Source organism: Nerophis lumbriciformis, linkage group LG20 (genome assembly GCF_033978685.3).
Source record: "Nerophis lumbriciformis linkage group LG20, RoL_Nlum_v2.1, whole genome shotgun sequence".
NCBI classification, from domain to species: Eukaryota; Metazoa; Chordata; class Actinopteri; order Syngnathiformes; family Syngnathidae; genus Nerophis; species Nerophis lumbriciformis.
The window spans coordinates 9,565,122-9,579,122 of record NC_084567.2 but is presented as its reverse complement, the minus strand read 5'-3'; the positions used below and the strand labels follow the sequence as shown (position 1 = coordinate 9,579,122).

The window sequence follows — 14,001 nt, the reverse complement described above, 5'->3', positions numbered from 1 at the left end:
TTGTTTACATGTATATCTTTCTGCGACTTTCTAGGACGTGTTTTATGCCACTTCTTTTTCTGTCTCATTTTGTCCACCAAACTTTTAACGTTGTGCGTGAATGCACAAAGGTGAGTTTTGTTGATGTTATTGACTTGTGTGGAGTGCTAATCAGACATATTTGGTCACTGCATGACTGCGAGCTAATCGATGCTAACATGCTATTTAGGCTAGCTATATGTACATATTGCATAATTATGCCTCATTTGTAGCTATATTTGAGCTCATTTAGTTTCCTTTAAGTCATATTAATTCATTTTATATCTCATGACACACTATCTGTATGTAATATGGCTTTTAATTTTTTGCGGCTCCAGACAGATTTGTTTTTGTATTTTTGGTCCAATAAGGCTCTTTCAACATTTTGGGTTGCCGACCCCTGTCCTAAGGCAAAATATCCAGATATACATCGTGTATCGTGACATGGCCTAAAAATATCGAGATATTAAAAAAAGGCCGTATCGCCCATCCCTAGATGGATGATTCTGATTCTGATAACTCTTGCACAATTTGTCATTTGAGATGCAACTGTAATGCGCTTGAATCAACAGAGGGGGCGGTAGTGGGTCACGCATCATGACAACCGAGGGAGGAGAAGAAGAAAAATCGCACTAAATGTGCATGTTTTGCTGGACAGCGGGGAGGACATCATCCATTGAGTCATTTTAGCTGCACAATTGTGGCGCAAAGCTGGAGGATTAAGACCGTCACGACTGTTTCTGTTTCCGTACATCGACCTCCATGAGAGACCGAGGCTAGCCGCGCCGAGCTCGCCCAGCGCAGAGAGCCGCCGAGCGGGTCACATGCAGTGAGTTTCCCCCCCGGAGGTTCGCTCGCGAGGATGGCGGACCGGGACGCGCCGCCGCGGGACGGTTCTCCTCCGCAGCGCTGCGGCGGGGTGAGTCCCTCGGAGGAGAACGGACACGCGGACAGCGCCGACGAGACGCTCTCGCCGACCTCCGTCATCTATTTCAAGGAGGCTCTGAGCTCCGCCAGCGTCGGCTTCGGGAAGGCGGTGTCGCTGCCGCCCTCTCCGCCTGTCAAGTATGACTTCCACATCGAGAGGATGGATCCGAAACGCAAAAGTGAGTATAAATTTAAAAAAATCACACTTTTTTTTTTTTTTACAACCTCCATTTTTACTAAACTTCCAGTTTCTCATGCTAACTGAACAAGCTAACATATATTGTCCACAAGAACTCCCTACATAACTCTATATATATATAATGTATTAATTTAATGTTTTCTATTGTACCTTGTTTATGAATGCGATATAAGATTCAAACTGAGACTGTAGAAGTAAAAGATGATAAACTACTACATGACTTGATAGAAATGTAAGCTAATTCCAGCTAATGTCAACAAGTCGAGTCATCACATGACCACGTGTCTCGTGTTAGACCTTCTGTTTGTTTTCGAATTGTTTTACTACTCTAACGTACTAAAACACACACAACATATTTTTATTGGAGCTGTGAATGCTGCAATCATATTTGCGAATGTTAAAAAAATAACTTTTTTTTTTTTGTTCTGTCCAGCTTCTCAGGCAAATTATATAGTTCGGGGGTCGGCAACCCGCGGCTCTAGAGCCGCATGCGGCTCTTTAGCGCCGCCCTAGTGGCTCTCTGGAGCTTTTTCAAAAATGTATGAAAAATGGAAAAAGATGAGGGGGAAAAAATAATTTTTTTGTATTAATATGGTTTCTGTAGAAGGAAAAACATGACACAAACCTCCCTAATTGTTTTAAAGTACACTGTTTGTATTAAACATGATACACTGATTCGAGTATTTGGCGAGCGCTGTTTTGTCCTACTAATTTTGGCGGCCCTTGAACTCATCGTAGTTTGTTTACATGTATAACTTTCTCCGACTTTCTAGTACGTGTTTTATGCCACTTCTTTGTCTGTCTCATTTTGTCCACCAAACTTTTAACCGTCATTTAACTCCTAAAACTGCAATGCATTTGTATTTCATATTCGTTCTTACTTTACATATTTCAAAAATCAATATCCCCCGTAAATTATAGTTTTCTCCTCTTAATTTAAAAAAAACCTAAGATTACAAGCTGGAAGGCTGTTGTTCTTTACTCAAAACATCATTTCCATTGTTTTTAAAAACACAATACCTGAACATTTTAACACATTAGAACTTAACTTCATCACATTCTATCCTATACCAGTGTAAAAATAAATTAATCCCTACTTGTGTTAAAATTAATCTGTAGATTTTACTGTAAAATGGTAGCTTGGTAACCCAAGTTTGATCGTTAAATTTACGATAATTTTTACAAAAATTACAGTTAATGGAAAAACGTTATAATTTTTATTTTTACAGTAAAATCTTGACAACTGAGCTGCCAGTTTTTTACCGTAAGATCTACAGACTTTTTACAGTGCATATTACAGTATTGTTCAACAGGTCTCAGAGGTCCCTCAATAATGTGTTGGAAATGTGGTGTCCAAAATGTAGCTTTACTCCTGGAATTCAGACAGTTTGAAAGTGCTTTCAGTTAGCCCCACTGGGAACTTTTGTGTGTCTGCAGCTTTAATGCTCACAAGCTGTATTTGTCCACACCAGTGTGTCTGCAAGGAGCACCATTGGGCACTTGATCCACTTGTCGATGACATATATCGCAAAAAATAATGTAAAATTTAGTGAGACAGGACAAAAACATTAGCAGCATGCAACATGCTAACATTTTGGTAAGGTTTTAACAGCGACATCATGCTGAAGAATAACCACAATGATCAAACTTACAGCTCCCACATCTGTAACTGACTGCCGAATGATTGGCAGGGCACCAGGCTAAATTTTAAGATCTGCAGCGAAGCCTTAACTTCAAATGCAGCATTTTTTGTTTAATAGGTTTTATCCTTTCTTTAAAACCGTGTCTTCAGGAACTATGCACATGTCTCTCGTGTCCCATCGACAGTCATGTTGCATGTAAACATGCGCTTTTTTCAGCGCTAATGCTGTGTCACGGCCATCAGGCGGATGTGACTGCATCCCGTGATTTCTGACATCATCCGTGATTTGCAGCGCTTCTTCTTCGTAATTACATTTTCCTAATAGGAGACATGTGCTACTGCGGAGTCCCTTGCTCTGTCCTCAGTGGGAGAATGTTGTATGCTTCGGTATTGAGAGTTTCATTACGGTACCAAGTTCCACAAGGTACAAATTAAAGGAGGGACTTTCCTAAAATATGTCAAAGAGACTGATCTCCAATTTAACCCTGGTTGGAAACTAATTGAAATGTACAGTACAGGCCAAAAGTTAGGACACACCTTCTCATTTCATGGCGTTTTCTTTATTTTCATGACTATTGACATTGTAGATTGTCACTGAATGCATCAAAACTATGACACCTGTGAAGTGAAAACCATTTCAGGTGACTACCTCTTGAAGCTCATCGAGAGAATGCCAAGAGTGTGCAAAGCAGTAATCAGAGCAAAGGTTGGCTATTTTGAAGAAACTAGAATAGAAAACAGGTTTTCAGTTATTTCACCTTTTTTTGTTAAGTACATTCATAGTTTTGATGCCTTCAGTGACAATCTACAAAATAAAGAAGTTGTCTTGGGCTTCATGTCAATACTTGCCTGTACTTATTTGACTGACGCATGTTTTGGGTTATTTATTTTTTTTTGTTTGTTTGTCTTTTAAATGTTGTATTTTTATTTTTTATTTTATATATTTTTTTGCAGGTTACTTGTTTGGGGAAAAATTACATTTGACATGTATTTAATTGTATTTCTGGCAACTGTATATGTAAAAAAAAACCATCAACAAACAAATAAAATAAAAAAAATAAAGGAGGGATAGGAAGTGTTATGGTTTTGTAGTAGGGGTTAACGATATGAACATTTCATACCACGGTTATTGTGACTGAAATTATTAAATTATTATTGCGGTATTGTTGAATGTGCTCCGAAAGTACTTCTACAAACACTGAAATCTTTTGACCTTTTTGTTACTTTAAATAAGGCATGGTTCGTACAACTAAGCATATTTTCTTTCGGTCTGCCGTTCGTAAATCAAAAAGTTTGTGTAATGATAGGTTCGTTAATCGAGGTTTCACTGCATTGGGGATGGAACGATTAGCATTATAATAATATGGGTTATACTTGTATAGCGCTTTTCTACCTTCAAAGTACCGTATTTTCCGCACTATAAGGCGCACCGGATTATTAGCCGCACCTTCAATGAATGGCATATTTCATAACTTTGTCCACCAATAAGCCGCCCCGGACTATAAGCCGCGCCTACGCTGCGCTAAAGGGAATGTCAAAAAAACAGTCAGATAGGTCAGTCAAACTTTAATAATATATTAAAAACCAGCGTTCTAACAACTCTGTTCACTCCCAAAATGTACGCAAATGTGCAATCACAAACATAGTAAAATTCAAAATAGTGCAGAGCAATAGCAACATAATGTTGCTCGAACGTTAATGTCACAACACACAAAATAAACATAGCGCTCACTTTCTGAAGTTATTCTTCATTCGTAAATCCTTCGTCTTCGGTGTCCGAAGTGAAAAGTTGGGCAAATGTGAGATCCAAAATGGCCGGTTCCGTCTCGTCGAAGTCATCGGAGTCAGTGTCACTGTTATCCAGCAGTTCTGTGAATCCTGCCTTCCGGAAAGCTCGGACCACAGTTGTGACCGAAAAATCTGCCCAGGCATTTACGATCCACTGGCAGATGTTGGCGTCGTCTGGCGCTGCCTCCCTGTCTTAGTGAAGGTGTGTTCGCCTTCTGTCATCCATTGTTCCCACGCAGTTAGCAGTCTAGCTTCGAATGCCCTGTTGACACCAATATCTAGCGGCTGGAGGTCTTTTGTCAATCCACCCGGAATGACGGCGAGTATTGAATTAAGCGCGTAAGCGTGTCTCTTAATGTGATGTTATGAGCTAGCAAATATAACAACTACACTACCCAGCATGCAACGATAGTTACGAGCATGCGCGGTAGCTCTGAGAAGCGTTGTTGTATGCTGGGAGTTAGAATGTGGTTATGAGCACGCTGTGAGTAAACGTTGAGAACTCAGTTAACACGCCTCGTCTGCATTATTTATAATTAGACAGACAACACACTTAATAGGAGCCATTTTGGGGTCTTTACATAAACACACAAATGGAAATGTAACGTCACATATCCCAGCATGCACCGCGCGCTTCTTCTTCTTCCGGGGGCGGGTGGTTGCTTACAGTACAAGAAGAAGCGCTTCCTGTTCTATGGGGGCGGGTGCTTACCTTGGCGGTTGCTTGCGTAGAAGAAGAAGCGCTTCCTGCTCTACCGGGAAAAAAGATGGCGGCTATTTACCGAAGTTGCGAGAACGAAACTTTATGAAAATGAATCTTAATATTTATCCATATATAATAAAGTGCACCGGGTTAAAAGCCGCACTGTCAGCTTTTGAGTAAATTTGTGGTTTTTAGGTGCGGCTAATGGTGCGGAAAATACGGTACTCAAAGCGCTTTGACACTATTTCCACATTCACCCATTCACACACACATTCACACACTGATGGCGAGAGCTGCCATACAACGCCCCAACCACCACCCATCAGGAGCAAGGGTGAAGTGTCTCGCTCAAGGACACAACGGACGTGACGAGGTTGGTAGAAGGTGGGGATTGAACCAGGAACCCTCAGATTGCTGGCACGGTCACTCTCCCAACTGCGCCACTGCAGTAAAACTCCAGACGGTTATTATTACCGCTTTAAATAAAAATTATCGTAAAAATTCCGAATTCGGAGGTCTCAAGGTTGGCAAGTATGCTCTAGTACAGTGGTTCTCAAATGGGGGTACGCGTACCCCTGGGGGTACTTGAAGGTATGCCAAGGGGTACGTGAGATTTTTTTTAAATATTCTAAAAATAGCAACAATTCAAAAATCCTTTATAAATATATTTATTGAATAATACTTCAACAAAATATGAATGTAAGTTCATAAACTGAACATCAAATCAAGTAGGCCATTCCATTCATTACCATAAACCCAGAGTTTCCCCCATGCCATGATGGTTTGACCCTCACTAAAATGTCTGTCAAAAAGAACTGTGAAAAGAAATGCAACAATGCAATATTCAGTGTTGAAAGCTAGATTTTTTGTGGACATGTTCCATAAATATTGATGTTAAAGATTTATTTTTTTGTGAAGAAATGTTTAGAATTAAGTTCATGAATCCAGATGGATCTCTATTACAATCCCCAAAGAAGGCACTTTAAGTTGATGATACTTCTATGTGTAGAAATCTTTATTTATAATTGAATCACTTGTTTATTTTTCAACAAGTTTTTAGTTATTTTTATATTTTTTTCCAAATAGTTCAAGAAAGACCACTACAAATGAGCAATATTTAGCACTGTTATACAATTTAATAAATCAGAAACTGATGACATAGTGCTGTATTTTACTCCTTTATCTCTTTTTTTCAACCAAAAATGCTTTGCTCTGATTAGGGGGTACTTGAATTAAAAAAATTTTCACAGGGGGTACATCACTGAAAAAAGTTTGAGAACCACTGCTCTAGTATACTCTGGACTGAAGCTGTGTGTCTTCATTGTTTTTGTAACTGTTGTTTTGAGGCATGTTTAAAAAAAAAAAGACACTTTGTGAAAGTCAAAGTATATTATTTCCCATAGTTGTAGTGGGTATTAGGATCATCTCAGGGAGAGCATGTCCCAAATTCCAAGCTGCTGTTTTGAGGCATGTTAAAAAAAATAATGCACTTTGTGACTTCAATAATAAATATGGCAGTGCCATGTTGGCACTTTTTTTTCCATAACTGGAGTTGAAGTTGTTCTCTCTTTTTGGAAAACCTTGTTTTTGATTGATTGATTGAAACTTGTATTAGTAGATTGTACATATTCCGTACAATTGACCACTAAATGGTAACACCCGAATAAGTTTTTCAACGTGTTTTGTTTTACACCCCTGCTACCACCAAACCCCGCCCCCACCCCAACCCTGCTCCCTCACACATCAACCCCCCCCCCTGTGCGTCAGTTGAGGTGGGCGGGGTTTGGTAGCAGGGGTGTATAATGTATCCCGGAAGAGTTAGGGCTGCATGGGATTCTGGGTATTTGTCCTGTTGTGTTTATGTTGTGTTACTGTGCAGATGTTCTCCCGAAATGTGTTTGTCATTCTTGTTTGGTGTGGGTTCACAGTGTGGCACATTATTAGTAAGAGTGTTATAGGTTTTTTTTATACCGCCACCGTCAGTGTAACCTGTGTGGTTGTTGACCAAGTATGCTTGCTGTCTCTTACGTGAGCAAGCGGAAACACCATACAACGTGTGGCTGATCAGGCACTCTGGTTGTAGTGGGTGCTATATGCTGTACCATCACGGCACGCATGACGCTGGCAAGCGCCATTCACTTAAAACCTGCGTGCCGCACCAGCTTTCAAATTCCATATAAAAGTGTGGGCAGCGTGTCTGAGAACCCCTGGTTTATACATAGCACAAAGCAAAAAAAAACTTTGTATACAGTGTTATTTCATTTAAAATTTCAAAACATTTTGCGGCTCCCATTGTTATCTATAAGTGGCGAAACTGGTCAAAATGGCTCTTTGACTGGTAAAGGTTGCCGACCCCTGGTCTAGTCTCTTACGTGAATGAGCTAAATAATATTATTTGATATTTTACGGTAATGTGTTAATAATTTCACACATAAGTCGCTCCTGAGTATAAGTCGCACCCCCGGCCAAACTATGAAAAAAACTGCGACTTATAGTCCGAAAAATACGATACATTGTTTAAAGCATCCAGCGGGGCATAACAACAAAATTAGGCATAATAATGTGTTAATTCCACAACTGTATATATCGGTATCGGTTGATATCGGAATCGGTAATTAAGAGTTGGACAATATCGTGATATCGGCAAAAGAACCATTATTGGACATTTCTAATTATTACAAATTAGAATTAACTTAAAAAAACATTTTGTCTTTTTGTCTCTCATAAGGTTTGTGAACGATGGGCAAAATTCCAAATAAAAGTGCAGTTCCCCTTTAAGACAGAGTTGTAAATATAAAGATATCTATTGTGTGTCTGTTAATGTATTTTTTAATAACGCTTAGCTATTTCAGTGTATATACAATTTAGTAAATACTTTTTACCGTGATAATAATGAACATTTTTGTTTCAATAACCATAATATGAACTGTTCTAATCATCCCTAAGTATGTGCCAAGCCTTGTTTATGGCGTACCGTTACCGGCCTCTCTGGGGACCACCGCCACTATCATCCCCTCTCTCTGGCCCTCCTCCCTCCTCTTTTACGCATGCACCATCTGCTCACGTGACGCCGTGCTGGCTGCCACCCAGCCCTTCTCCACAGTCGGCCATCTTGGTCAACACCCAGTGTGTATCCGCGGCGGTGCACAGGCAAGCCAAAATCAGAGCGACTTAGCGGAGGAGGGTCGCCGCTCCTTGCATCCTTAACTCCCTCGCCTGCACAAAAGGGGTCGACGGGGGAAGGAGGCGCAGCAGGAAGAGCAGCGTCTCAGAGACGGTCACGAGGAGGCTGCAACCCCACAGACACCTGCTAACAGCATCCTCGTCTTGGTTTTTTCTTTTTTTTCCCTTTGCTGGGGCATTTTCCCGGAACAAAACACTTTTGCCTTTTGTTTCTCTTTTTCTTTCTTTGTTTTTTTTTTGTGTTTTTTTTCACAACCATCTGCTGAGTCATCATCATGTCAGATCTGACGCCTCAGAGCGAGACCCCGACTCCCACCACAGACAAGATCACCCAGGCCGCCCGGGAGACCATTTATCTCTGCAACTTCCGCGTGTCCGTGGACGGCGAGTGGCTGTGCCTGCGCGAGCTCAACGACATCTCCCTCACCCCGGACCCCGAGCCCGCCCATGAAGGTAACATGTTACGGGCACCTTCATTGATAGTTGTCGGCCAGCGGCCTGGAAGTGCTTAAACGTGCGCGTAAAACACAACATCCTAATGTGCAGCAATGACACTGCAGTTAAGGATGATGTTCCTTCCTTCCTTCCTCTTCCGCTTGCCACGCCTTCCCACCAATCCTGATAAAGGCAGCCGGAAATGCGTCCTGACAAGCGGCTCTTGTTATGGATCTCTACCCCAACAGTTGTCTCTTGTTGCTGCTGTTTTTGTGGAACAAATTGGCCTAGAAATGATCTCTCATGTTATCAGCTAGCACAGGGATGTCAAACTGGTTTTCATTGAGGGCCACATCGCATGTAGGGCCGCTTGTAACTGCGAATAATGTATGAATTTGCCTTTTGGATTTCATTATTAATTATATACATTGTTTTAAGTAGACTCTTGATTTTACAGTAAAAACTTTACATTTACAAAATGTTACTGTAAAATATAGGGTTGTTTTTTTATAACATTATACGGTACCACTTTTTTGCCGATATCCGATATTGTCAAACTCTTAATTACCGATTCCGATATCAACCGATACCGATATATACAGTCGTGGAGTTAACACATTATTATGCCTAATTTTGTTGTGATGCCCCGCTGGATGCATTAAACAATGTAACAAGGTTTTCCAAAATAATTCAACTCAAGTTATGGAAAAAAAAATGCCAACATGGCACTGCCATATTTATTATTGAAGTCACAAAGTGCATCATTCTTTTTAACATGCCTCAAAACAGCAGCTTGGAATTTGGGACACGCTCTCCCTGAGAGAGCACGAGGAGGTTGAGGTGGGCGGGGTTGGGGTGTGGGGGAAGGAGTAGCTGGGAGTGTATATTGTAGCGTCCCGGAAGAGTTAGTGCTGCAAGGGGTTCTGGGTAGGGATGTTGAGGGCCACATCGCATGTAGGGCCGCTTGTAACTGCGAATAATGTATGAATTTGCCTTTTGGATTTCATTATTAATTATATACATTGTTTTAAGTAGACTCTTGATTTTACAGTAAAAACTTTACATTTACAAAATTTTACTGTAAAATAAAGTGTTGTTTTTTTTTGTTGTTTTTTTATAACATTATACGGTACCACTTTTTTGCCGATATCCGATATTGTCCAACTCTTAATTACCGATTCCGATATCAACCGATACCGATATATACAGTCTTGGAGTTAACACATTATTATGCGTAATTTTGTTGTGATGCCCCGGTGGATGCATTAAACAATGTAACAAGGTTTTCCAAAATAAATCAACTAAAGTTATGGAAAAAAAATGCCAACCTTGGCACTGCCATATTTATTATTGAAGTCACAAAGTGCATTTTTTTTTTTTAACATGCCTCAAAACAGCAGCTTGGAATTTGGGACATGCTCTCCCTGAGAGAGCACGAGGAGATTGAGGTGGGCGGGGGGAGTAGCTGGGGGTGTATATTGTAGCGTTCCGGAAGAGTTAGTGCTGCAAGGGGTTCTGGGTAGGGATGTCCGATAATGGCTTTTTGCCGATATCCGATATTCCGATATTGTCCAACTCTTAATTACCGATACCGATATCAACCGATACCGATATATACAGTCGTGGAATTAACACATTATTATGCCTAATTTGGACAACCAGGTATGGTGAAGATAAGGTGCTTTTTAAAAATAATAATAAAATAAGATAAATTAAAAACATTTTCTTGAATAAAAAAGAAAGTAAAAGAATATAAAAACAGTTACCGTATTTTTCGGAGTATAAGTCGCACTGGAGTATAAGTCGCACCTGCCGAAAATGCATAATAAAGAAGGAAAAAAACATATATAAATCGCACTGGAGCCCGGCCAAACTATGAAAAAAACTGCGACTTATAGTCCGAAAAATACGGTACATAGAAACTAGTAATTAATGAAAATTAGTAAAATTAACTGTTAAAGGTTAGTACTATTAGTGGACCAGCAGCACACATGTGTGCTTACGGACTGTATCCCTTGCAGACTGTATTGATATATATTGATATATAATTTAGGAACCAGAATATTAATAACAGAAAAAAACAACCCTTTTGTGTGAATGAATGTAAATGGGGGAGGGAGGTTTTTTGGGTTGATGCACTAATTGTAAGTGTATCTTGTGTTTTTTATGTTGATTTAATTAAAAAAATAACAACAACAAAACTCGATACCGATAATTAAAAAAAAAAAAAAGATAATTCCCAATATTACATTTTAAAGCATTTATCGGCACCTCTAGTTCTGGGTATTTGTTCTGTTGTGTTTATGTTGTGTTACGGTGCGGATGTTCTCCCGAAATGTGTTTGTCATTCTTGTTTGGTGTGGGTTCACAGTGTGGCGCATATTTGTAACAGTGTTAAAGTTGTTTATACGGCCACCCTCAGTGTGACCTGTATGGCTGTTGACCAAGTATGCTTGGCATTCACTTGTGTGTGTGTAAAAAGCCGTAGGTATTATGTGATTGGGCCGGCACGCAAAGGCAGTGCCTTTAAGGTTTATTGGCGCTCTGTACTTCTCCCTACGTCCGTGTACACAGCGGCGTTTTAAAAAGTCATAAATTTTACTTTTTGAAACCGATACTGATCATTTTGAAACCGATGCCGATAATTTCCGATATTACATTTTAAAGCATTTATCAGCCGATATCGGCAGTCCGATATTATCGGACATCTCTACTTATAACCGACACATTTATTTACTGAAACCGCAAAGAAGACGATAGACGCTGACCACCCTTGACTACAGCCACAGCTGTTATTGTCAATGCTAGACCATGCTCGCTAGAGCCACTATAGTCCGTATAATAAAGCTCTTGTATTAGACCAGGGATGTCAAACTGGTTTTCATTGAGGGCCACAGGAACGCTTGTAGCAGCGAATAATGTATGAATTTGCCACTGGATTTCATTATTATATATTTTTTTAAGTAGACTGTTGATTGGTTGTGAGTTCAAACTCTGCCCGAGTCATACCAAAGACTATAAAAAAATGGGACCCATTACCTCCCTTCTTGGCACTCAGCATCAAGGGTTGGAATTGGGGGTTAAATCACCAAAAATGATTCCCGGGCGCGGCCACCGCTGCTGCCCACTGCTCCCCTCACCTCCCAGGGGGTGATCAAGGGTGATGGGTCAAATGCAGAGAATAATTTCGCCACACCTAGTGTGTGTGTGACAATCACTGGTACTTTAACTTTTTTAACTTTAATTTTACAGTAAAAACTATAGTTAGTGTAAAATTGTGTATTATTTATTTCTTACAACATTTTACGGTAAATATAAAAACAGTACCACTATTTAGTTTTTTTGTTTTTTACGGAAAAAGCTGTCAGCTTAGTTGCCAGAATTTTACTATTAAATTGACATTGGTTTTTACAACATGATATTGTGAATGGAAAAACAGTACAAGTTATTTTTTTATTTTGGCAACTTAGCTGCCAGTTTTTCTACAGTAAAAACAAATGTACCATCTTTCCATTTTTTTTTACACCGTTAAAAACAACAACCGTAGATTTTATAGTCAAAAACTGGCAGCTAAGTCAACAGAATTTTAGCGCAAAAAACAGTAGTAGTTTTTTTCATCTTACAGTAACATGCTGTAAAGCAGTGGTCCCCAACCACCGGGCCGACTGGATCGATTGGTACCGCACAAGAAATTTAAAAAAAAAAAATTGTTGGTAATTTTTTTTAAATTATTATTATTATTAAATAAACATAAAAAACACAAGATACACTTACAATTAGTGCACCAACCCAAAAAACCTTCTTCCCCCATTTACACTCATTCACACAATAGGGTTGTTTCTTTCTGTTATGAATATTTCTGGTTATAGATCAATACAGTGTGTAGGGATACAGTCCGTAAGCACACATGATTGTATTTTTTTATGACCCCCAAAAAAAAAAAAAATACCAGTAAGTGTATCTTGTGTTTTCATTTAGACAAAAACATGTTTGGAAAATATGATAATATACTGTAATATTTGTTGCAATATTGAATACTATTAAAGTTTAAAAGGTATGCAATTTCACGCAGTACATATATTTTTTTCTGTCAAATTGAAAAAAATCCATTGAATATAGTGAGAAAATATTAAGTACTTCATAGTCACATATATAATTTCCAGGTGTTTGCGGGCCAGATAAAATGATGTCGCGGCCCAGATCTGGCCCCCGGGCCTTGAGTTTGACACCTGTGAGCTAGCACGTGCAATATATGTTACGTTTTTAGTGTGCATTGTGGCCTGTATTTCTTATTTGTTCCTGTCATACATGTGGAAAACATCTCTAAAGTCTATAAGCAATCAATTGTAAAATATCCCAAAGCAAAAGTAGACTTATATACAGTACGAGTTTCCTAATGACACTAAATTCATGCAAAAATATAATGCAGCAATCAAACAAACGTATATACGTGAAAGCTCATTTTATATCGTGTAACAGTTGACTTAATTAATCATAAGTGGAGAGAGAACCTTAGCTCTTTTCAACCGCGTGGTAATTTATTAGCAAGTGGGCTGTCCCGATCACATGTTGATATAGGTCCGACATCACCCAAAAAAACAAGTATCCGATTATACAAGATAAAATGTCCGTTCCAGCAGTCCTACTTGTTCAAAACTGGACAGTCAGTTAATATCTAAATGTCCTCCAATAAACACACAAGGTTGGTATTTTTTTGAATTTAAGTGACGTTTTTTACACAAGGTAAACATGATAGGCTATTAGGAGCTAGCAGCTACCCAATAGTTAAGCAAACAATATCACACAAGCTAGACATGTGTGATAGGAGTCTTAATTGAACAACATTGCAGTCTAGAACAGCACATTTGTCAAAAAAAACAAGCATTAAATAATTATAGTTGCATATTACTTACACATACAAAGTCTCCAAGGTAGAACCGTGTTAGAAAGTATCCAGTAGCAAACGTGTCCGCATCGTTCAACTTACTGCGTCACGAGATTACCTTCACAACTGTTACCAAAAAACAATTACCACTCCACTTCTACACAAAGACAGCATAAGTCCATTCCAGACAGTTAATAATAAATAGGTTAGGTTTTTTTATA

General features: G+C 39.3%; 1 protein-coding gene across 5 annotated transcripts in view; it reads left to right on the top strand.

The window, feature by feature from the left end:
- The first annotated feature begins 636 nt into the window (after positions 1–636).
- rufy3 (RUN and FYVE domain containing 3) overlaps positions 637–14,001 on the top strand; it is a 48,619-nt gene continuing 35,254 nt past the window's right edge. For 3 of the 5 annotated variants that reach the window (XM_061980403.2, XM_061980402.2, XM_061980405.1), the window contains exon 1: positions 637–1,124. In XM_061980403.2, coding sequence (XP_061836387.1) covers positions 881–1,124 — 244 coding nt within the window. In that variant the 5' untranslated portion in view covers positions 637–880. Of the gene's footprint in view, positions 1,125–8,378; positions 8,914–14,001 lie in introns of those variants that run through there. The other 2 variants (XM_061980404.2, XM_061980407.1) reach the window with 1 other exon arrangement.